The following is a 24978-nucleotide window of genomic DNA, read 5'->3' as shown; positions in this document are numbered from 1 at the left end:
TGATTCGATGGCTTATTTGGATGTAATGGTCACCAAAGATTATTCTAGAAATTGTTTTTGTTCCAATATGTTTTACAAAAAGACATTTTCTAACTCTTACCTTCATTTCGATAGTTTGCATCCACAATTCCAAAAAAAGGGCTGTGGTCAATGGACAGTTGGTCAGACTGGCCCGTATGATTTCCAGTGATACCACTTTCATTGCTGAAATAGACAGATTGGTTGGTATTCATTGGGATTTTGGGGCTTTAAGTACACCATCTGCATACATGATTATTGTATGGTTAGGTAAGTTGAATGAAATTCTTAATAAAAATGGGAAAATAATAGGAGTCCTAGGATGAAGCCTTAAGGCACTCTGGTGTTTAGTGTACCCATTTCAGATGGCGAGATATTAGCAAACATTTGAAGTGATCTATCCCGTAATTAATTTATCACATTCCCACATACCCTTTAATGCCCACCTGCAACTGTCAGATTATATTATGCTCACCGGCTATTACATCCTTAGAATTTCTTTGTACTCCTTTCACACCTTTCATGTCAGTGTGAAAATCCTGTACAATACCAGTAGTGCTGTCATACAGACCCAATGTCCTCATAAGGTCACTAAATGTCTCTAACAGTTTTGTCTAACTTTTCATCCATTGTGTCCATCCTACATTTCACTGCATGACTCTTTCTGCTACATTTATCCACTGCCTGGGTTACAGTGGACACACTGCAACCCTCTTTGTCACATCACTGAGCTGAAGACAATTCAGAGAGCTGCAAAGAGGTGCAGTAGTTTGGTATCATGCTAACAACCTTTTGTTTTTGTAGCCATCTTCCCATGCCTTGCTAAAACTGCATTCTCTCTATTGACTAGATTCTTTGCCTTAATTTACAGTTTAGACCACCTTTTGTCTTGGTCTATAACTGTGCATAGTATGCCTTGTCTGTGTCTCTATCACTATGCCACTCACATGAGATGATTTATTTATACTGTGCAGAGACATAACCTGTAACAGTATAGTATGCCAACTTTATTTTTTGAGGTTATAAACTCTGCTGATTAGAAGGATCCCCAGTCTGCGTGGGGTGAGTTCATTTGTACAGTCACTGCTTTAGCTAAATACACACAACCTGGAGGACAAGGGAAAAAAATCAGGGATTGAGTAATCCCTTTCCCATCTTGTAGTTTGGTTCCATTTCTAAAGCTCATCAGCTTTAGAAATAGATATTAGTTCACTCTGTCTTGTGAACAATGAGCTGTTTTGAGTTTATTTAACCAATGTATTATTTGGGTACTTGCGTATTATCGCAACCAGATTTTTGCGATAATACGGCTTGCTTCACGATCACTGTATCTGTTCGTTGATGTTGTTGAAATGGAAAACAGTGTGTTTTCTTTACTAAACCAGGTTGTTTTCTGGAGGGCTATCAACACAAACTAAAAAAACATACTGTTTCTTTCTTCTCTTTACTGCCAGCATGTCGCTTCTTGGCAAAGCTGTCCACTGAACGTTCTTTGTCAGCCAATGCTGTCAGATTACGCTCATACATAACAGATGTTTGCGATTCTCTTGCAACCAGTTTCCAATTCTCTGATAATTCCTGACAATTATGACATTATGGACAAATGAGTCGTTGTCCTTAATGTCATGATTTGGGAGAGTTTACAGTATAACCTCCATGCCTTTTTGCACTGTCCTGCGAATCGGAGTTGAGATGGACCAGAGCAGTATGTCAGGAGAAATGTAGTGGCTGGCTCGGGAAGTTGGTTGCGAAGCAGCAGTGTTGGCCGCCGGAGTGTTATGCTCTGTGATGTGTGTTTAATAATAAATGAATCACGTCTGTAGATGTTACATATTTTTCCCCCTTTTTGGATGGTGTGTGAACTGTCATTTGCTTTTTACCCCTTTTGGGCTGCTAGTTCTGGGGAAGGGAATATGCTGCAGACACGGCTCTTTGCATCCAGCCACAAAATATCATTGCTTGAAAGGAGAACTTGTCTTTGCTGTCACTTTATATCTTTTCGAGATTGAGTTTTGGCCAAGCCAGAAAGAAACACAGTACTTTGTTCACAACTGTTTACATTCAGTGAGGTGCTGTGATTGTGATTCAGAGTAATTACTCTATTTCACATACTTCTGCTGTGTTGTGTGCACACATAACAGGACTTGGATACGTACTATGACTGACATGATGTCGGGAAACGGCATAGGTTCAAACAAGTAGTCATTTTTCAAGTACTACACTATTCCTACCTCAACAAAGTGTTTTTTTTTGTTTTTTTGTTTTTTTAAGATAACATTCCCTTTGTGATTCTGCATACTTTTATGGTTACAGTCACACACCGGGAAGCAAGCCATATTATCGCAAAAATCTGGCTGCTATAATACGGAAGTACCATTATTTGTATAACATTATCTAAAGTGAGAGTTTTGTACATGCAATCATAAACCTAGTGAGAAGGTGTGCTGAAGTGTCCTTCTGTGTCAGATACTGTGCACAGCATAAGTATGTTGACGCATATCATCTGCAGTGTTGGTAATCCAGGTAGTGTTACAGACTTTATTTAACCAATGTATTATTTGTATAACGTTATCTAAAGTGAGAGTTTTGTACATGCAGTCATAAACCTAGTGAGAAGGTGTGCTGAAGTATCCTTCTGTGTCAGATACCGTGCACAGCATAAGTATGTTGATGCATATCATCTGCAGTGTTGGTAATCCAGGTAGTGTTACAGATTTAGATTATCAGAGGTACGAATGACTGGAAAATGATCAGTCATCCAGGGACAGTTGGTGTTCTCAGTGATGACAGAAGAATCTCAAGGCACACTGTGACAGTCCATTACCGTAGCCTTGCAGGTGATTAACAGCAGGTGTAGCACACTTAACGGTGGTGCTGCGGTAGCGTTGTCGCCTCACAGTTAGACGTTGCTCGTTCGATTCTCAGTTAGAGCATCTTCTGTGTGGCGACATGCGTGAATGGGTGTTCCTTCATTGAAGGTTGTGCGTTAGACCCGGCAAGCCAGCACGTAAAAATCTACTGTCAATCATTAGTGGACCGGAGTTCCGCTGTGGCGACCCCTAACTGGGAAAAACCGAAAGACACAAACAAACTAGTAGACAAAGGAATTTGGAAAATAGTGTGCAGCTGTATTCTTGTTGGCTGAAATTACAATCACCATTCTCCCATTATTACAGGGTCTTCCTTTGAACCAATTACCAAAGTTGCTACAGATTCCCAGCCCAATAAGACAAGGTAATCTCACCAGACCTTTCACTTTGGAGAGGAGGTATACTCACCAATGGGATGCCAAAGCATTTATGTAGAACTGAGTGTAAAGTAAGCTGAGACTGCCAGATCAGTTTTTGAGTAAAGATGGTGGCCAGTGGTAAGATCAATATGGGTGGTGTGTGTGTCTGTGTGTGTGTGTCTGTGTGTATGTAAACAGCATGTTTTACAGTATCTTTTGAAAGTCTGTGTACTCAGAGACTCCTGGACTCTTAATTTGTAGTGCAGTATCTCAAGGCAGAATCCAGTTACCTGTTGGAGACATTAAGCCCATCAGCCTGTAAATGCATTTGCTGTATAAGATGTCTGTTAGAGAATCATTTTTACATCTGTAATACAAATAGTGTTGTTCACGTATTTGTCACCTGAGTTGCATAGTCTCAAATTACATAAAGTCATCCTCTGTCACTGTATATTCAGCTTATATGCAGTTATTGGAAAAAGGGAGTGCCTTCCAGTTGTGCAAACTTTCACTGTGAAACGCCTTTCTTTATTTTCCACACTTGTAGCAGGTTCCCATTGTTTACACTTATCAGCATCATTAGCCATTCCAAACTAGAAATTGGTAGCATTTTCACCCATTCAAACCTTTCTTACTGGTAACTCAAACCTTATTAGGAGTCACTTATTCTGTACCTTCACTTAATCTCCTACTGTCCTGACCACTTTTTTTAGCCTTTATTTGACCTAAGGATGACTAAGTACAGAACATTTCCAGCTACAGTCCAGACTATTTGGCAAAGAAAAACGGGACAACCTAAGCAGCAAAGTATATACTTACTGCAGAATGCATTTAATAGGGTAGTACAAGTTACAATTGATACAGAATGCACTTAGTGCAGGATTGCAGCTTACATATATAATCAAGTAATAGCATGTAATTGATGTATAGATCATCTGTTTTCAGCACTTCTTGAAGAAAATGACACTTTAGCAAAGTATAAAATCAATTATTTTTTACTCCGTGAAATATCTAAAAATAGAGAAAATGTAGACAGACTTCTGGTAACATTTCTTATGATAATGTGTATGGTATTACATGCTGTAAAAGGAAACATCTGACTTTGAAAAAATATAAAAGTCAGTAAACTCAAATAGTAAAAAATAAGTAGCAGACAGTACAGTATACAACATTTTCTCATTGCAGAGTAATGTTCTGGACAGACTTTGTTAAATTTGTTAGTCAGACTTTTAATAATATTATTATGCATAAAGAGGTCTGGTTACAGTGTAAAGCATTTTTGTCCTTTTCCCTAAATTAATTAACAGCAGTACAGGGATTTGCTCAGTATACATTTAAAGCGGTAGTTTTCAGTTTTGTTTAATCGGATGGAGCCAGACTTACGGGTGCATTAGAAGAATGCGTAGTAGCTGCTCACACCAGTTTCCATAACAATTCAGCTTCATAATATCGTGCATTAGCTTTTTAGTTAATTCATGACGAATCATAAAATAAAGGAGTTGAAGATACATTTGCATTTTTATCTGCTTCCTTTTCTGACTCTAGGGTTTCTGACATCTTTTATTTGTGGAAAGTTGTTAGTCTTTTAGCTGGTGCCCCATGTTCCAAGCATTCTTTGCTTAGGACAGTGTAACTGCTATCCTTAGCTGATGTCAGAGGGGTGTTAGCAGCGACATCATTTGTGACACACATTGGAGTTTTGCACCCAGATAAGTGTGACCTCAAAATCAGCTTTATACTTCGCACATTCCAGGCTGCTGAATCCCAGGCTTTGGTACTGCTCAGTAAAAAAAATCAAATGGCAAAGTAAGATCACATGTACTTTTATGATTCTCATCAGTAACTGTTTGTTTTATTCTGAAATTTAACATATTTTCTTTTAATTTATGGGTGCCAGGCAAAAAGGAATTTTTTCGTCTTATACTGTGTGCTGTTGCCAGTCTGTTTATGGTCTCTGTCAAGGACAGATTTTAAGGGCATATAGCTGGAGTACATTGCTTACCTTGGGCTATGACCAGTACTGTCATATCCTGGTACACTTCACACTGACCTCTCAGTATTCCACCCTTTTCACTCTCACCTTAGTGCCCTGCTGTATTATCTTACCAACAGTAACTAAATCTGGGCATATAGTTTCATATTTGTGCATATGCAAAAACTTCCAAGAGGAGCTGATTGTAGTTGTCATTGCAACCATCCCTCCCTACATAAGTAGGTGATACCACACAGCTGTCAGACAAACCTACTGGTACTCCAGGGTCACAATTACTGAATACTCTCAAAGTAAGCCAACGTAACATTTTAGTCAGTCTAGTTGTAGCAAAAACAGCATCACTTCAAAGAACCAATACAGAGTTATATTTCACCAGTTCTGTAACGTTGCCACAGTCAGTACCAATTTATATTTTGCCAATTCTGCAGTCGCTGTATGTACTTCAGCCATCAACCAGCCACAAGCATTTGTAGCTGAACAGTAAAATAAAATGTACAGAAAAGAAGCACCATTGTACAAGAACATTCAGATAAAAATGTGTGAACTTAGTATTATCTTCAGAAGAGTATGAAATATCATCTAGCAAACCGTCCTGTCTTCTAATTAAAAGATGGCTAGAGCTAACCATTGCTAACTGTTAATATCCCCAGTAGTTGAGAAACAGGGCAGAAAAATACCAAACATGAGATCCCTGTGACCCTGGGACTTAGGGTGTCTTACGTTTTGTTATTGTCAATTTATAGATTTTTTTTTTCAAAGTTCGCTCAGTATTCCCAGTCTTGTTCTGAGTCCATTAACAGTTGAACGAGAGTGTGATTGACTAAAGCATAGTTCTTACTAGAACGGGCCAGATTACTTAACTGATAATCTTTAGGGTGACCTGAAATAGATCAGCATTGTCAGATCTACAGCTAGCACTCTGTTCTAAGAAGCTTCCACCTTCTACATTTGGTCTAACTTTTCCGACTATTCTGCTTTATGCTAGGTCAGCATTTTGAGTCTTGGCGTAAACTATTTTAATTTGGAATCTTCTAACTATTGTATGGTAATATTGCTGTCTTGATAATGTATGTGTGTGTATGTCTGTTTGTCTGAACAGTTTTATTTTGAACATCTGTACTACATACATCTCTACTGAAAAACAGTTGCATGCACCTTAGCTCTATATAAATTTTTCACATTTCTCCCTCCTTTCTAGACATCATGGGAGTTTTCTTGTGACAACCCCAAAAGCAAAGCTTGAGTTTTAAAGACGCATACTTTTAGTTATACTACTGAGGTTCCTTGCCTTTGAAAGGACATCTTCATTTGCATTACTGGCACTTTGTTCTGGATTGTCACATTGCAGGCCTGTAATCTCAGGTTTCTTCTGAGCAGGTTACTGTTCCGCCACTTGCACTGTGTAAACGTTAAAGGATTGCAGTTTGATAGCTGTTAATATTTTACCATATAGGTAGAACTTGAATCTTTTTAGAGAACCCAGATATTTCTTTCCCACTGTTGTATATGATTCTTTGGCAGATATTAATTGCTGGATACTCTTCTTCCTGAGATGAGACCTGCCTAAGTACAACTCCCAGACCATAATTTGAATAATGTGTATGTAATATGAATTCCTGACTGTGATCAGGACTGGCAAGTGCATTGGATCACTGCTTGAGGTTTTGGAATGCTGGAGTAGAAACCAGTTCCCATATAACCATATCTGGCCTTTGTTTTTCAGGTAAGGTCTGTAAGAGGGGTGGCTGTTGTGCTGTAGTGATAGATAAACCTACTAGAAAGTCTAGTTGTCCCAGTGAAAACCCTTACCTGCTTTTCAGTTACAGAGGTAGGCAATGCCTAGATAGCTTCCTGCCTTGGCAATCTGTGGCTTGATCTTGTGACCATTTGCCTGATGACGAAGATGGGACACTTCTGCCACTTCCATTTAACATGTTTTTGATACTTAACCTTGCCCTTTTAGTCTGGTTTGTACTCCTGTCAAGACTGACTTTAAAGAGCTTATATAAGCAAGAGCAAATTCGCTAGTAACTACTAGGATGTGATTTCACAACCTTTGGAAGGTTAGTAGGACATTTTTCATCCCAAATGGCATTTTAGTTAATCTATACCTCCCAAAAAGAGTAACAAAAGCTGACATGGTCCTTGCTGTGGATATCAGATGTACCTGCCAGTAACCCTTAGTCAAGTTAGTAGTTTTCAGATATTTAATTTTGTCCATCTGCTCTAATGATTCATCTGCTTTGAGCGTGAGATGAGCATTTGAGACTGCGTGCCTATTTATTTTCCTGTAGTATACACAGAACCTGATGTTCTCATCTTTTTGTGGCACTAGGTCTCCTGGAGAGGCCCAGGAACTGTTGGATTCTTATTTTCCACAGATTGAATATGCAGTGCCTCCCACATGGCTTGCTTGACTTGTTCAGGCACTCCTTAAGGAGTCTGTGTGATAGACCATTGCACCACTGTGTCCACGTGGGGCTTGTGCCAGTTAGGTACCCTCTATCTTAGCTATGAGTGTGCTCCCCTCACTCTGATAATGCTGCTCAGATTTTCTGAACCTGGGAGAGGCTATTTGCTTTCACAGCAAGTACTTCATCCACTGAGGTGTTGGAACAACCCTCACTGAGACGTTCTACTACAACGCTCCCTCTGATATTTAAGTAACTCACTGCTGGTACTGAGCACCAGTGTTTCCCTCTCCTGGGTAAGGCTTAGCCATGTTAGTGTCTTAGGTTGTGTCTCTAGCTCCTGACTGATTGCTCTGCTATATAGTTAGTATCACTTATCTTTCTACTGACGCTTGCTACTTGTAAATTATTCCAAACAGGATTAAGTACCAGTCACCTGTTGTCCAACTTTATATTTGCCAGCCTCATGAGCCCCCTAAACTTGGTCCTGGAATTTAGGATATGCTTCAAATGTGGGAATCACATTCACCTTCCCACTCATTGCAAATTATTACCCCCTCACCCTGTGGCCATAAAGTAATTTAAATGTCAAAAACCCTGTGTAATGTTGAAACACACCTCTCTTTGGGGAGAGAGGTGATATGGCTGCACTTGTCTCACTACCTGTTAAACTTGTCTGAGAATGCTCTCAGCTTGATAATAATGATAGAATTAAACATGTTCTTCATATTAATCACTGCTGCGGCAACCAAAGCTTTATGGGCTATTTCCTGCATAGGATATAACAGCCGGACGGCTTTCAAAGTTTCAAGGCACCTTCCACTCGCTTAAACCATTAGTCTACTTGCACTGACTAAAAATATTGGTTTGTTTATAAAGCTGTTCACAGCCTTACTTCCACTGGGAAGAGCACTCTTCAGCTTTCGAGGATCAGTGGTTATGCTGTTCCATTGCTCCCCTTTGGGGACGAATCTTCCACATTGCCATTAAAGTTGTTTAAACTACGTTTTTGTGAAAAACAAGTACTTTTAAGTCAGGAAAAAGTATTTCCTTGACTGGTCATGACTTTTATGTAATTTTAAATGGGAACACTTATTTTACTTTTGTAGTTTAATCTACTGTTTCTTTGGAGAAACTGTTTATTTTATTTTTGGGGGCTGGAAAAGTGTTTAAAGTGCTGTTTACTGTGTTTTTTGTTTGGGTGGGTGGGGGTTAATTTTTTGCTACTTTCTTGTTTTACTGACTGTTACTCTTAAGCTTCTGTGGGAAATGAGCACTTTTTTTTTTGGCTTGACCACGGAACAGTCTACTAGTCCCTTGGATGAATCTTTTTCTGCAAGGTAGAAATTTGCCACACAGGCAAGTGATGGATGCTGCTTTGACCAAAGCTTGTTCCTCAGACCTCTCATCTTTTTAGTTGATTCCCTCTTTTGTTGTTCTTACAGCCATCATGGCCTGGGGGAGTTAGCCACATCCTCTGAGGCTGTTTGGGTCTGCCTTACTGGGGAAAGGAGAGACAGTCTTGTGAGTCATAGGAGAAGGGGCAAGGAGTTAGTGCCCCTGCTTGGCCAGAATGTTGTGCACACCCCTTGAGAAGGCGTTGCTGGCAATTCTAAGTCTGCTTACCCTATATTTCCTGTCAAAAAGAGAAAAGAAAATTAAACATTTAACTTCCCTTGTGTCCGTTTCCCTGGACAAGTTAAATTTATTGAGCTTGGTTCAGGGTCTTGTGCAGGCTATTGACACTTCTTGTAACATGGTTTCTGGTAAAAGAAAAAGTGTTTCATCTTTCCCTGAAGAGATTCAATTATTAGAATTTGTAGGGAAATGTGGGGGGACGGATGCTTTTTTTTTCTCATCAGGTTTCTGATTTAGATTCTGAGGAGAGTACGATATCTTAATCTTCCTGTAAAGGATTCACTTTCTCTGAGACTATTTTCAGGATGAAGCAGTGTTTTCTTTGGGAGAATGTTGAGGATTCTTAGTCCCTTAGAAAATGCTTTCATTTGCTACAACTGGTATTTTCAGAACCTTCACCCTTCCCCCAGTGCTGAGAGCATTAGAGGATGTGTTTCTCACAGCCTGTGGTTTCTGCGGCAGCCACCCTGATGCCCCTAAGAAAGCTGAATGAATGCACTAAATTCTTCAGTCATTCAACTTTTTATACACTAATCCCTGACCTGATCCAGCAGCTATAGCTTTAGTTAATCCAGTTGCTGACAAACATTTTGTAAATTGTAATCATTCTTCTGTCTAGGATGGTAAAGTTAGTGATAAATTTGGGGAGAAAAGTGTATGCTTTTGCACCTTTGATTTTTAGAATTCTGAATTGTCAGGTTCGCACATTAGTTTATACTTACTAATTGTGAAAGTGTGAAGAAATTTTTGGCTGCAGTTTCCTCTTGCGAGGAAAAATCTGTTCTGGGTAGTCTAGTTACATCTGTTTCTCAGGTCACTGCTCATTGTTTGGAACTTGGTTATGACTCTGTACATGCTGCTTGTTTTGAGAAAGGTTGCCTGGCACTGTCCAAAGCCCCCAGACAATGTAAATGAAATTTTGAATTCTCCTTTGGATAGAGATTTAGTATTTGACTCTGTGCTGCAGAGGTTATTAAAACGTGTGATGACAGAGGTAAGCTGACTCAGAGCACCTCAGATTTTTTAGCTCTCCTCCAATTTCTCCAAGGAATTTTTTACTCCCTCATCCAATTTTGGATAGAAACAAAATAACCAGTCCCAACATAATGCATCATGGTAAGCATACATCTTAAAAGCAGTGACAGGGAAGTTCCAGAAAGAAAGCAGTAATCCACAGAACAAAGGACAGTCAAGGCAGAATGACTGTATAAGAGACCTTGTTTCCCCTTTACACTGGCAGTCCTTTACCCCTACCAGAAAGTCTGAATGTCCACTTCTCACTCTGGCAGCGGATTGTTTAAAACAAATGAATCCTGAATGTGATCCTTCTAGGATACAAATGGCAGTGAGAGAGAATTCTGCCTTTCCAAGAGGATTCCTCCTTATTTGCCAGACCAACCCCTTCTCTTCCCTGCTGTCCTACATCATATGCTGTCTCAGGGTGTAATAGAAGCTTTTCCTTCTTCCCACTTGGAGAAGGGGTTTTATTTTAGAATGGTGTTAGCCCCAAAGTAAGTGAATTTCTGTAGACCAGTTCTGGATCTTTCTATCCTGAATCAGCTTGTGATAGTGCCCAAGTTCATAACCCCTCACTTCACAACCTGTTGCCCATTATTCCTCATTTGAGTTGTTTTAGTAACCTTTGATTTAGAAGATGCATATCATCACATTCCTATTCATCCAGATTTCAGTTTCTTAAGGTTTTGTGTGTCTGGATCACATTTTCACTTCTATGCCTTACCATGTGGGCTATTCACTGTTCCAAAAGTGTTCATAAAGTGTCTAGTTCCTGTCATAGCCCATTTCAGGCTACATGGTATCCACATTTTTGCATATTTAGTTTACTTGTTTATCTTTGCAGAGTCTTTTTCAAAATGCGAGGAATCTCTGATCTGGGTAAGAGATCTCATAAACAGGTTGGTATTCCAAGAGAGCATTTAAAAGTCTTTTTTGACTCTATCACACAGGATTGTGTTTCTGGAGTGCTTGCTAGACACCTCAGTACAAAGAGCTTTTCTTGAAAAACTAGGTGTTTGTCTCAGTGAGGGAATACCTCAGAATTCTGGGTCTCATGGCATCACTCGTTCTAATGATACCTGTTGTAAGACTTCAGATGAGAAAGATACAGTGATATCTGAAGTGTCTTTGGTCCTAGTATCAACACCCATTGTCTTTTCAAATTCCAATTCTGGGATTTGTAATAAGGGCAGTCACTTGTTGGAGACATCAGATTTCTATGAATCCAGGTCTCCCATTCTCCATTCCTGCTCCAAAGCAGTCAGTCAGAACAGATGTCTCGAACTATGCTTAGGCAGCTGTGTCAAGAGGAATAAAAGTGCAAGGTCTCTGTGTTAAAAAAAGAAAGACCAAAGCATACAAACATAAAAGAGATGCTAGCTGTTATAAAGGCTCACAACTATCTGAATCATCTGTGGTCCCAGGACCTCTTTTTGTAGTTACAGACAATACCACAGTGAAGAGGTGCATAAACAGACAAGGGGGGAACCATATCCTGTTCCTTATGCAGTCTAGCCATATTAGCATGGGCTATTGCTTTACAGCACTATATCACTCTACAGGCATCTTACATTCTGTCAAAGCAAGATTATGTGGCAGATAATCTGAATAGAACCAAACCAGACCGCCATAAATGGAAACTTAATCGGGATCGTCCCGGATTTAAACCAGCTGTGGGAAATTCATCAGGTAGACATTTTTGTCTCCTTTCTGAACAAACAACTGGCAAAACTCTGTTCCAGGAATCCATGCCAGAAGGCCAATAAGACAAATGCCTTTTCTTTTCATTTGATGAGAGTGTTCCTTCATACTTTTCCACAGATGTATAGGGTACTTCTGAAGATTCAGAAAGACTCCCCAAAGATCATTATGTTGAATCTCCCCTGACCCCATGCAACAGTGGCTCACTCTTCTTTTGGAATTGACCAGGGACATTTACCACAAATTTCCTCAGAGACTGGATTTGCTCACAGAAGAACAGAGTGCTTGGTGCATCCTGACCCTAAACAGCTACAATTGACTACTTGGATGATAGGGTTTTAATACATTTTTAGGTATCTATTTTCTGAAGTTATGCAGCAGATACTAATAGAAGCAACAAAGCCTGCTACTAAAAAGTCATATGTAAGCAAATAGAAAACATTTTCTAGTTTGTGCCATTAAAACAGCCAGCGCCCATTCAGGGATAGTGTTCTCTGTTTTTTTTACAGTACTTGTGCGAGTTACTATTGTATGGCCTGTCTTAGTCCTCTATCTTCTCATCAGCCATCAGCCATTTTAGCTCTCTGTCCATGGATCCCCATCTGTGGAATAGACTCCCTCTCCATGTCAAGCAGAGAACCTCATTATCCCCTTTTCAGTGCAACCTGGATAATTGGACGAGAAACAGAAAATACACCCCTGGGATTCCATCTGTGCCCTGCTGGACAGGGGCTTTGGGTGTTGACTTGTCTAAACATGGGATAAACTCTTGGCTAGCCTTATAAAGGCCTCAGGGCAAACAGCCTAGAACTTCCTATGATCCTATGACTTAAGGATCTGTGATTAACAAGGTCGGTGGTGGGAAGCACTTATACAGTTGCACCCGTATGGCAGTGTTCTCCATGCCTCTAGGATATAAACAGTAGATAGGCTTAGGTTGTGGTTTAGAAGGAGGTGAGTTAGGGGTATATTTTGCACTTATCAGGAGGTAGCTGGGGATGTTATCCTAACCCATGGAGTTTTTAGTTTGAGACAGTGCAGATACAACCTGTTTTAGGCTGATATGGGGTGAAAGATAGTTGGGGTGACATTGAGTGATTAGACAATAGAATTTGGTGCTAAATTAATCAGTATTGATGCTTGCAGTGTCTTCAGATTCATAACCAGAGTAAGTAGTGCCATTTTATATCAGCTCAGAACAACACAGGGTGTTACATCTGGGTTTCCTAACACCATTATAGAAGGCCTTGTGATTTTCTTTGGTGGCAGTAGTAACCTTAAGCCCAAAGCTAGTCTTACACTTTTTAATGGTGTGCTTATATCCTTGATAACCATGCTTAAATAATTTGTATGCTTCAGTTAGCAAGGCCTTTAATAAATATAGCTAGTATTTTTTTGTCTTGTTATAAAGTTTATTGATGCAAGAATTCCACCATATGGTTTTAATTTTGCTTACCCACTTACCACTGGACTTGAAACGAACAAGAACAGATGCTTCAGTATGAGCATAGAATTCAGAGGCATCTAAAGCAGTTTTGGGATTGGGGTCATTTGGGTTATATCCCCGTTTGTATTTTCTCATTGTGTCAATAAATATGTAGTTGATTTTAGGTCCCTAAATATAGGTGGGTTTGTGGGGTCAGTGGCAAAGGTTCTAAGGGAGAAGACAAGAGCATGATGCACAGACTTTGCCAAAGTGACAGACATGTTTGGAGGGCACAGGCACGGAAGCATGAGATTTATTGGTAGACAGTGTGCGGAAGATTTACACCTCCAACAAGGAGAAGTAATATTTGGTATCAGGAATTAGCATTTACAAAAGTAAAGTATTTCTATGTAAATTTATTATTAAGAATAAAACAGAAAAATGTCCAGAAACGCTTCAAGACGAACGCTTAGGAATCACCAAAAATGAAGCTGACCAATACGATCAAATACACTTTTATTTGAAAAATTGATTTAGCGCTTTCATCAACCAAAATGTTGACTTCATCAGAATACTAAATAGATGTCACTGATACATTTTATACCATTTAGATTTGGCGCTAAAAATTTCAAAACCAATCAGCAAACAGCAAATGCATGTTTTAAAATTTATAGTAATACTATATATCATTACAGTTCATATTACCAAATACTTTACCATAAAATTAATAATAAACACTTCAATCTTTCAATATATCTGTTTAATATAAAAACTTATTTAAAACATTTTTATATAAAAAAACATTTTTATGTGTATATATATATATATATATATATATATGTATATATATATATATATATATATATATATATATATATATATATATATATATATATATATATATATATGACACATGTAAGAACAAGGGGCTTTAGAGTTTAGCTAGTAAAACTGGTTTAATAGGTATGCTATCATTCAAACCTGGGTAACTAGTAACATCTAAGAGCAATTGCCACTTCACTTCTTTTTCACCTAACAATGCCTTGATGTTCCCACCCCTAGGATTAATGTATACCTGGTCTAATATAGCAAACTTAAAGTAGTGATGGTCACCTTTATTCTCAATATGTCTATATAGGGCATTATTGGAATCTTTTCTCCTTATACAGTATACGTGGTCATATATTCTGTTAACATTCTATTGGTTTTTCCTACATAAAACTCAGGGCACACCATGCATTTTGCTAAATATATGATATGCTTAATAGAATATATGAGTTCTTTATTTTTGGAAAGAGGTTATCCAAAAGGTTTAATAGAAGATATGTAGCTCATTATGTTAGAGAGTGGGGCAACAAATATAAACCTTTATTGGGGGTAGGAATACCTCAATTTGACACCAATACAAATGTGAATAGTATACCCCAATACAATATAGCTTGTATAGTAAAATATGGCCCTCTTGCAGACAGGGTGAAGAAACTGATGTATGATAATTGGAATATACTCAAGGCTGATGATGATATATCTCAAATAATTGACAATATACTGAAATGTGTTTATAAGATGGACAGAAATATTAAGAACAACTTGGAGGTATGTAATACACATTTAAGAACTAATACGAAGGGACACACACGAAAGTGTGGAGGTTGTAATTATTGTAGTTATATATTGGATGTAGATAGTATTATTTTGGAAAATGTCAACAGAACGAAAATTAGTTTTAAAAATGGTAACTGCAACACTAAGCATATCGTATATTTAGCAAAATGTATGGTGTGCCCTGAGTTTTATGTAGGAAAAACCGATAGAATGTTTAAAAACAGAGTATATGACCACTTATACTGTATAAGGAGAGAATATTCCAATAATGCTCTATATAGACATATTGAAAATAAAGGTGACCATCACTACTTAAAGTTTGCTATATTAGACCAGGTATTCATTAATCCTAGGGGTTGGAACATCAAGGCATTGTTAGGTGAAAAGGAAGTGAAGTGGCAATTGCTCTTAGATGTTACTAGTTACCCAGGTTTAAATGATAGTGTACCTATTAAGCCAGTTTTATTAGCTAAACTATAAAGCCCCTTCTCCATACATGTTTCTCATATATATATATATATATATATATATATATATGTATGTGTATATATATATATATATATATATATATATATATGTATGTGTATATATATATATATATATATATATATATATATATATATATACATACATAAAAAAAAATTTTATATAAAAATGTTTTTAATAAGTTTTTATATATAACAGATGTATTGAAAGGTTGAAGTGTTTATCATTAATTTTATGGTTAAGTATTTAGTAATATGAACTGTAATGATATACAGTATTACTTTAAATTTTAAAACATGCATTTGCTGCTTGCTGTTTGGTTTTGATGTTTTGGCGCCAAATCTAAATGGTATAAAATGTATCAGTGATATCTATTTAGTAGCACCAAACAGCCAGTACTTCACCAGTAAGTCCTTCTTTATTGTTCACGATCTGGTACCTCGGCAATTCGCCTTCAAGGATTGCTTTTTCCTTTTTGCTGTGTTTAGTTATTATATCTATTTAGTATTCTGATGAAGTCAACATTTTGGTTGATGAAAGAGCTAAATCAATTCGAATAAAAGTGTATTTTGATCGTATTGGTCAGCTTAGTTTTTGGTGATTCCTAAGCATTCGTCTTCAAGCGTTTCTGGATATTTTTCTGTTTTATTCCTAGATGAAGCCCGATACGCTTTTATCTTCTTGGATACATTTATTATTAGTCGTGTTGTATGTTTGCCAGTTGGTGAATGGGTAATTAAACTATCCCATGAGTATTATGTTAGATTTAATGGTTATTGGTATACTTTGTACTCATTGGGGGGAAGCATTTATTTAACAGTTATGTAATACTTGTTGTATTGAGAGCCAGTAGGACTCGGGAAGTTCCAGGTTAGAATCATATGAGATGTGGCAGAAGGTGATGGGATTACAGTTAAGTACTGGTATATACCTCCAAGGGTCCCAGACTACCTGACCACAATATAGCCACTAAACCCTGATATAGCTAGTGTGTTGTCAGTATATTGGAACCATGTTTTTAGTAGTTATGTAAGTATGAATGTGTTTGACAGCAGGAAGGCCTCAATCTCCAGCATTTTATTGTTCCGACTTTCAGCTTGAACTAGTGTTGCCTTAATGTTGGAATTTTTTATTTTGGATGTCCAGAACCCAGACTTTGCCTATAGAAAGCCAGTATGGGAGGAAAATAATTGTTTTAGCCAATGTCAACAACCGTGGGGATTACAGACCATCCTCAGCTGTACAGGTCGAAGTGGCACTCATCACTTCCGGTGCTGTCACATGCTGGATCTCCAAGACTAACCAGCCCATTGTTGAGCTGCATGTCTTGTCTTGTCTTTGAACTCTGGCATCATTCTCAGAGGAGGTACAATACTGCTTAAAGCTAGGATCTTACATGCCTCAAACATAGGTTGAGAGCTCACCCATGTGTCACTGCCTGTCCCTTAGAGGAGTGTCCCCAAGGTCATTAGCACCCACATAGGCCACCCCAAGGCCATTGTCATGTTTAGGGTAGTGGAGAGTTCTTAAAGCCTAGAGATATCATGCACCCTAGCAATACAAAAAAGAGCTTATGGTTGCCGTATTCTTGTTCAGCCAAGTGCTTGCATAGCCTATATCCCTGGCTATGAATTAATTCACCAGTAGCTAACACTTTACTATGAGTGGCAACAGGCTTTTGAGGTCCCTTACAGCAATAATGGCTATCTTTAATGGAGTGTGTAAGTTTAAGTATGGCTATATTGTGTTTCAAGTGAATGAGATGCCTAGAGAGGTCAAATATTTTTTACCACCTCAGTATGTGGGTGACATTTACTTGGCCTATGTGGTAGGGAGAGATAACCCTACAGTTTGAGTAAATATTTGCATCTCTTGTATGTTCAAATTAAATTGTTTTATTTTTCAGTGACCTAATTTGAGTATTTTTTCAAAGAATATGTTTTATTGTAATTGTGATAAAATGCAAAAAAATGTTGATTTATAGTTTGTGTTACATGAGCTTAATATGAAATTGTGTTGTTTTTGAACTTATTTTTACGTGTTTGTCTTTCCTTAGAGCGGGAGTTTGATCCAAATAAGCACTGTGGTGTACTGGAGCCAGAGACAAAGAAACCGTGCACAAGGTCACTGACATGCAAGGTACATGCTGTATTTCTGTAAATGTTGCTTATGTTTTCTGTATAATAGTATGCTGCACTTGACATGCTGTGGCTCGAGGTCAGGGATGTGCATATTTGGTACTTAGCAGGAATAAATTCTTTTGACAGATTTGGCATCAGAGATGGCATGATGAGCAGGTTTTCAGTTATACCCCTAGGAAATAACATGTCATAGTTTCAGATATTTACAGATGCCACTTGTATGTACAGCGGTCAAAGAACAGTTTTTTTTTTTTTTTTTTTTTTAGTAGGGTGGGGTTGAATATAAGACAAACTATTTATATATTTGCATATCAGGGTAGTACACTGATCATACCTCCCAACCTCTTTGAGCAAGAAATCTGGACAAAGTCATAAATAAAAGTGGGACAAAGGGCCAAAAATAAGGACAATTTTTAAAAATTGTTCTTACAAATTTAGAAAGTTAACAGAATAACAGGTTTTGCATTAACATGTATTTTCTGAAGGATATGAAGTCTTAAACTCAAATGTCTGTCATTATTTTCTAACTTCAATCTTTAATGATTTGCCAGTAATTTGCCAGAAAACCACAATTTTATGAAAAACAGACCAAAAATATGAGGCGAAAATCTGTACAGTTGAGATGTATGACAGTGATCAGTATTGACCAATTTCAGGCATGTCCCAGTTTTGTTAGAAAGAGCGACAGAGAATCGGCAACTGAAATATCTGAACCATGTAAATTACTTCTTCTGTTCAGAACACACTTTATAGATTTGTAAAGCACATAAAGCAACTTTAGGTTTAAGCCCTTGCAGATTTGTTGTAAATTACAGTGATTTACGTACCAGCAATTTTCATGCATCTCTCTCCCCTTTTGTTTGTCATCATTTTGATTTGAACATAATAAGGCTGTTTCTTTCATTCTCACTAAAACAAGGTACAGTAAGTATTAGCCACATTAACCTTTGGAAAACTTCTCCCATATAGTCATCATCCTACCCCTCTGGGTTAAAGTGTATTGGCCATGTTCTGAAACAAGTATAAGTAACAAACCATTGGAGTTAGACCCTCCTTAGCTTGTACAGTGACAAACTTTACAGTTTGGGATGGAAAAAGTGTGTTGTTGCATTTTATTTTTTTGGTAAGGACAACCCCTGATTTTTGTTTGTATCAAAGTTGAACAACCCTACCATGGCATCATGAACCCAAAGTGCCTCACTACCTAAATTGATGTGTAGACTATTATATTTCCATGCTAAATGCATCAGTATTGTTTTTATACCCTTGAAAGACAAGGTGTCAACTAATTCTTGCAGGTGGAACATCTCACAATGAAAATGAATGTGGTGATGTAGTAGTAAAACCACAATGTAAGTAACAAGCTGCTCCTCTAAAGAGATGAGTTGATTTTGTTTACCTGTAATGCTTTACAGTTGTATGTAAAGCATTGTCCAGTTCCTACCATGACATCATTTGGGGTGTGGTCATACAGAATAACTGAGTAAACAGTGAAATAAAAAAAAAAATCAAACACTCTACAAGATTTGCAAAAATCATTTGTAACTTTTACATGAGGAGTATAATGGGAAATAAAATTAGCTGTAAAGAAAAGATGTTTCTGAAAGTGACCAGTACACTTTAAGAAATGGCTAACCACATCCAGTATCCTAGTCTGCATTTAGGAAAAACCTTGTTTTACAAGACATCCAACTCTCTAAGTAAGCAATTTTCTTCACAAAGGCACTGCCATCTTTCACTGAATGTGGCGTTTATCCTGCTGAACTGTTTTCAAGTTAACATGTGTGTGTGTGTGTGTGTGTGTGTGTATACACACACACACACACACACACACACACACACACACACGCATCTCACTCTCACTTGTATGTAAGTGACTTGAAGTGAGGCATGGTTTGCAGAATACAGAAAAAGCCAGCAGTGCCTATGTGTCAGAAGAACTTAAATCACACTGCCGTGTACGAGTCCACATTACCTGTTTGGCCTAAGTGTTGTATAATGTGCAGTTTATAGCTTATATAAATAATCAAGTACCCTCCAGTTGAGGTTGCGTCCATCCAGATGAAACAAGCCATTTGAAGCTGTAATCAGACAAATCTGTAAATGTTTTTTGTTACAGGGGTGACAAGCTTATCTAAATGCCACTAACATGTACTTACTTAATAGTTGCACAATAACGGAAGAAAATAAAGCCCAAAAACTTTGACTTCCTACTGGTGCACTGTCAGAAACTGTCAGCAGTAAGTGGGAAGCCGCAGTTGCTAAGTTGCATCTCTTACAACTGTTGAATGACCTGCAGTCTCATCCACTTTACTTTGGACAAAGGATAGTTTATACAGTGATTGTTTTGTTAAAAACAGTGTTGTGCAGTATAGCAGCTGTGTAGCATAAGGGCTGAGTCATACCTCTTAGCTTTCCCTGATTTTGAAGAACATCCTATAACCAGAACCACAATTGCTCACTCACACTTAATCTCTACACTTCTATACGCTTCACCCATATATATTAACCTAAAGAAAAATAATCTTACCAAGCTAGCAAATTCCTATAATTCCATTGCCAGATTTGCCACTGGCAACACCTTTAGAACTCACCACTGTCTGAATCTAAGGCAACTAGGCTGACTTGAACTTCAAAACCAACTGATACTACCCCAACTCACCATTTCCCACAAGATTTTCTACCAACCCAACAGCACTCCTATTCTTTCCAATCTCATCCAGCCTTACAAAAATCTGAATTCCCTGCGCTCCTCTAAGAAACTGCTTGCTTGCATAGGCAAGTCTAATAACCTGGCTGGAGACTCTCTTTTTTGTAACACAGTGGGAAAACACTGGAACCTACTGCCCAATGAACTAACACTACTTTCTTCCTTGCCTCTGTTTAAACATAACCTCAAAAAACACCTCCAAACACACTGGTTATGCCCCTGTAGCAAGCCTGACTAACCTTTTCCCTTTACTAAGTATAGCTCCCTGAATTTCGAATTCCTACTATTCTTGCTTAAATTACTAACACTCCTAATGCATTTGTTACATACTAATTCCTTGTAAGATAGACTAACTCATACTCCCAAATTTATATGCCAACAAACTCTCTCTAGTAGATTAATTACACTTAATTAACTAACTTCTTTCTCTATCTTATTAATACTGGTTGTACAGCATACTTTCTATCTCTAAGCACAAGTCCTTGTATTTTTATTAAAATCTTTTCTGTTAATTTCTACTTTTAATTCTTTAAATTTTAATTTTTAATTTTTAATGTTGTAATTCTATAATTGCCGGAGCTTTTCTCCCCGGGCCTCTACTGAAAATGGAAATATATCCAGTTAGACTAGCCCGGTTAACAAATGTAAAATAAATAAATAAATAAATTACACCTCATATTTTTGCACTGTTCCTCATAACATTTTTGTTTTTGTGATAAATCACTAAGGACTACAGTCAGTCAATAGTGACATTGTCTGATATTAAAGTTTCATCGTTCTTCAAAAAATGCATGTTGATGCAAAACCTGCTGTTCTAGTAAGTTTCTAAATGAATGAGGTTAAAATTGTCCCTAATTTTAAGGAAGGAAGGTGAGAGTTGTGGGCTGAATTGATTTAGTTAATTACTGTCCCAAAATGAAATATAGAAAAATAGTTTTACAGCAGACTGTGACTTCTAGATAGCCTAACTGTTGCTGCACATGTGAAGTCTGAATGGCACAAACAGCCATCAGAAAAATGTGCTTAATAGCCACATATTAATATTTTAATATGAGAGTTATAAAACATTTTGGTTAGTCCAAGGGTTCTTCACGTATTATACAAATATTGTTTCATTCTCACATTTTGGAAGGGTATAATTCTAGTAAGACACAATCAGTGCCATGCACCAGTGCATATGCGTTTGCTAACCATGATGTGTGCAACGCATTGGAGTGTACAATAAAGGCTTTTAATACTTGCTGTTTGTAAACAGCATAGTAGAACAAAAATGAATCTGATGTGTGTGTGTGTGTATATATATATATATATATATATATATATCTAGGGAGAGAGAGAGAGAGCACTACAAAGCCAAAGTTACTAGTACATTGAATTGCTTCCATAATACTTCAATAAATTTGCACAGAGAAAGTGTTTGGTCTCACAGTACCAAAGGCAAAACACGTTCCAAAAAATGATGCAGGGTTTTCATAAAATTAAGAAAGTTGCATACTGTCATCTACTGGACAAATGGTAAATGATGTTATTAAAACAATAAAAGAATGTCCAGGTGGACTACAAGTCATTACCAATTAAAAACACACTAATAAGGCCAGCTATAAGAAAAATATTGTTAGATACCTTCAGTGATCACTTTCTTGTTATCCGTGCAAAATCTTCATCAGTCTGAAGTGAAAATTCAAAACCAGCACTTAAACAGCCCATTCAAATCACGTGTTAGTGTGCCACTAGTATAATTAATACATTTTAGAACCGGAGTGACCCTTTGTAAAAAATGTATATAGTCAGATTTATCCTTAAAACATTTGGATTTCAAAACACATACAATCTTTATTCAGCACTGGTAAATTTGCAAATCAAGCATAGGCTTCCACTTTAATATTTCTAACTCTAATTATGTTTCCATATTGCTTCTTTAACTCTCAAATCAAGTTTATCAAGAACAAAACATAAAAATCATTTGTATTTTGGACAATTCCTAGTATGCATAAACAAAATATTATTATCTTTATGATTTCTTGTTGTGTATGTATGCTGACTGTATCCTTAACTTAAGCATTTGCTGTCAGCATACCACAAAAAAAAATCATACTAGAACATTTAGCTACACAAACAATAATGCAAATATACAGATAGGTTCATAGGTTGGTACTAGGCTATCAGCCCTAGGGCCTATACAAGCCTAGACATAACAATTCCCTGGCTATTTCTTCCCACACTATTTACTTCCCTGGACCCCTGTCTAGCAGGGTGGCTGACGTGATCCCCCCGGGGTGAATTTCCTTTCTCCCATCCAATCGTCAAGGTTCCTTTTGAAGAGGGCCAAAGAGGCACTCTGCTTGACATGTATGGGCAATCTATTCCAGAGTCTGGGGAGTCTCTGGGTCAGGAACCTATCCCTCCAGCATGTTTTGTTTATTGTGATGACAAGGTTTAGATCCCTGGAGCATGTGGCTCTGAGGGATTGGGATTTCTTTTAAGTGTAGCATGCAACAGCTCTGGGTTTGGCATGGCCTTGTATGTTAAGCAGAGATCGCCTCTGAGTAGACGATATGCAACAGAGTATAGCTGGAGTTTTTTAAGGCGGTCAGCGTAGGGCATCTGCTTTAGGCCTGTGATTCTTTTAGTGAGGTATTTCTGCGGCCTTTCCAGTTGTTGCAGATGTGTTGAGAGGTACATACCAAATGGGACTTTGTATTCTATAATGGGTCTAATGAGGGATGAGTACAGTGGGACAATGACCTCCTTTTTTCTGGATGAAAAGCCCTTAGTGATGAGGTGTGCCACATAGAAGGATTTCCTGACTGTTGTGGCGATGTGGTTATCGAAGGTGAGACCACTGTCTACCTGTGTCCCTAAGTCTCTTGTCACACTTTCGGTGTTTAGTGTACTGCCACCTATATGGTAATTCACGGATACATGTTTTTTTCCCAAAGGCGATAACTATACATTTCTTGGCATTGAGCTTGAGCCCATGGCTCTGGCACCAAACATCTCTTTCTGTAAGGCCCATTTGTAGAGTATCCACATAATTTGGGAATTCAATAATGGCTCCCAGTTTGCAGTCATCTGCGAACTTTGTTAGCCAGAGTCCCTGTACTTCAGAGAAGTAGATGCCAAACAAGATAAAAATAACTGTAGGCTATGTGTTCTTTTTCTGATACTACAGTAAAAAGAAAGCCATGTAAAATAAACTTATAGTAGTTGCATTCCATATACTTGGATACATGCCTTCCCTTCCTGTCATATTATATTTGCTTTCCGCATTAAATAGATTTTTTTTCAGGCTCATAGCTCTTTTGTTTGTAAAATAGACTTTTCACCTAAGACATATGAAACTTCAGAAAATCTTTTAAATAGTTCCAGTTATCAGAAATGGCATGTATAACAGACATGAAATCAGCAGTGAAAGTGACTTATTTACTTCTCTCCTTGAAATTAGAAGTTACATCTATGTAGAAAACATTGCGAATGTCTCCATCTATTGGTAGCAAACTGTTGGTGCATAGTTTCATAGTTTTTTACAAGGTTAATGTCCACCAAGGTCTTTATAAGTCTAGCCACGCAACCCAACCAAGTTTTGTGCCTGAGTACCTTGGGCGTTTCTTTAGTGGGGAATGTTCAAAACCAGGGAGTTCTAAGCCACCCCCTTATGGCAAAAACTCACAATGACTCACCCCCTCCCTACCTCGCCTCTGGACCATCACATACCCCTAGGAGGAAAACTCTCCCTTCACTCAAGCACCTGGGCCACCATTACCAAGGACCAATGGGTTCTGAACATTGTGTCTCAGGGGTGCAAATTCTCCTTCTACACCCTTCCAACCTCCAAAGGGTTCACGGATCTACCACCAAATCAGTGGGCAGAGGCTCAAAAGCAAATCCATACACTACTCTCCTTGGGAGAAGTAGAACACGTTCCTGCAGAGCAGATAGGCCAAGGCTTCTACTCCAGACTTTTTCCGGTACCCAGAAAAGAGGGCACCTGGCACCCCATCCTCGACGTGTCCATTCTAAACACCTTCCTGGTGATCCCGAAGTCTTCAACCAAAAGCTAAGTACCCTGTTGGGGAAACTTTTTCTTGCTCTAAACTGATGTCAGTAAAAGTAAATAATAGCATTACTTGTGGAAAGCAAATACCTCATAAAGATTTTCATTCGTACAGTATTCCTTGCCTAGGCCCTGACCACGACGTACCTCGCTGTCGGTTTTGTGCCTTATTTAAACCACGAACTATCCGTCGTTGGTATATTTTCACTTCTAAATATTTTGGTGCTCGGTTCAATTATCCTGATATGTCTTCGGTAAACCATCTGACTATTGACATTCTGAAAAAACGCAAAGATAAAGACAGAGACAGGCTGCCTAAGTCCAAAGCTGCCAATGACGCTTCTCCTAAGCCAGTCACCAGTACTCAGTGAGGCACTTTCGCATCCCCTGATACCCGTTACTTCAGATTCGCAGGCATCTACTGAGACCCATTCGGAGTCCAGTATGCCACGAGATGCTTCAGTTGTGGAACCTGCGGATGTCTCTACCTTGGATGGGTCCGGAGCCGCTGTGCAGGCACCGGCTTCTGAGGGTGTATTCAGGCCTACT

The 24978-nt window shown here is 38.2% G+C and overlaps 1 protein-coding gene across 2 annotated transcripts in view; it reads left to right on the top strand.

The window, feature by feature from the left end:
* The window catches only part of ATXN7L1 (ataxin 7 like 1), a 955929-nt gene that overhangs the window by 540632 nt on the left and 390319 nt on the right, over positions 1-24978 (top strand). For both annotated transcript variants that reach the window (XM_044088532.1, XM_044088534.1), the window contains one exon: positions 17581-17663. In XM_044088532.1, the coding sequence (XP_043944467.1) occupies positions 17581-17663 (83 nt within the window). The remainder of the gene's footprint in view (positions 1-17580; positions 17664-24978) is intronic.

The sequence above is a fragment of the Protopterus annectens genome, chromosome 11.part0 (assembly GCF_019279795.1).
Source record: "Protopterus annectens isolate FY-2018-M chromosome 11.part0, PAN1.0, whole genome shotgun sequence".
NCBI lineage: Eukaryota > Metazoa > Chordata > Ceratodontiformes > Protopteridae > Protopterus > Protopterus annectens.
Note: the sequence above shows the minus strand (reverse complement) of the source record. Positions and strands in the feature narration are given on the sequence as shown.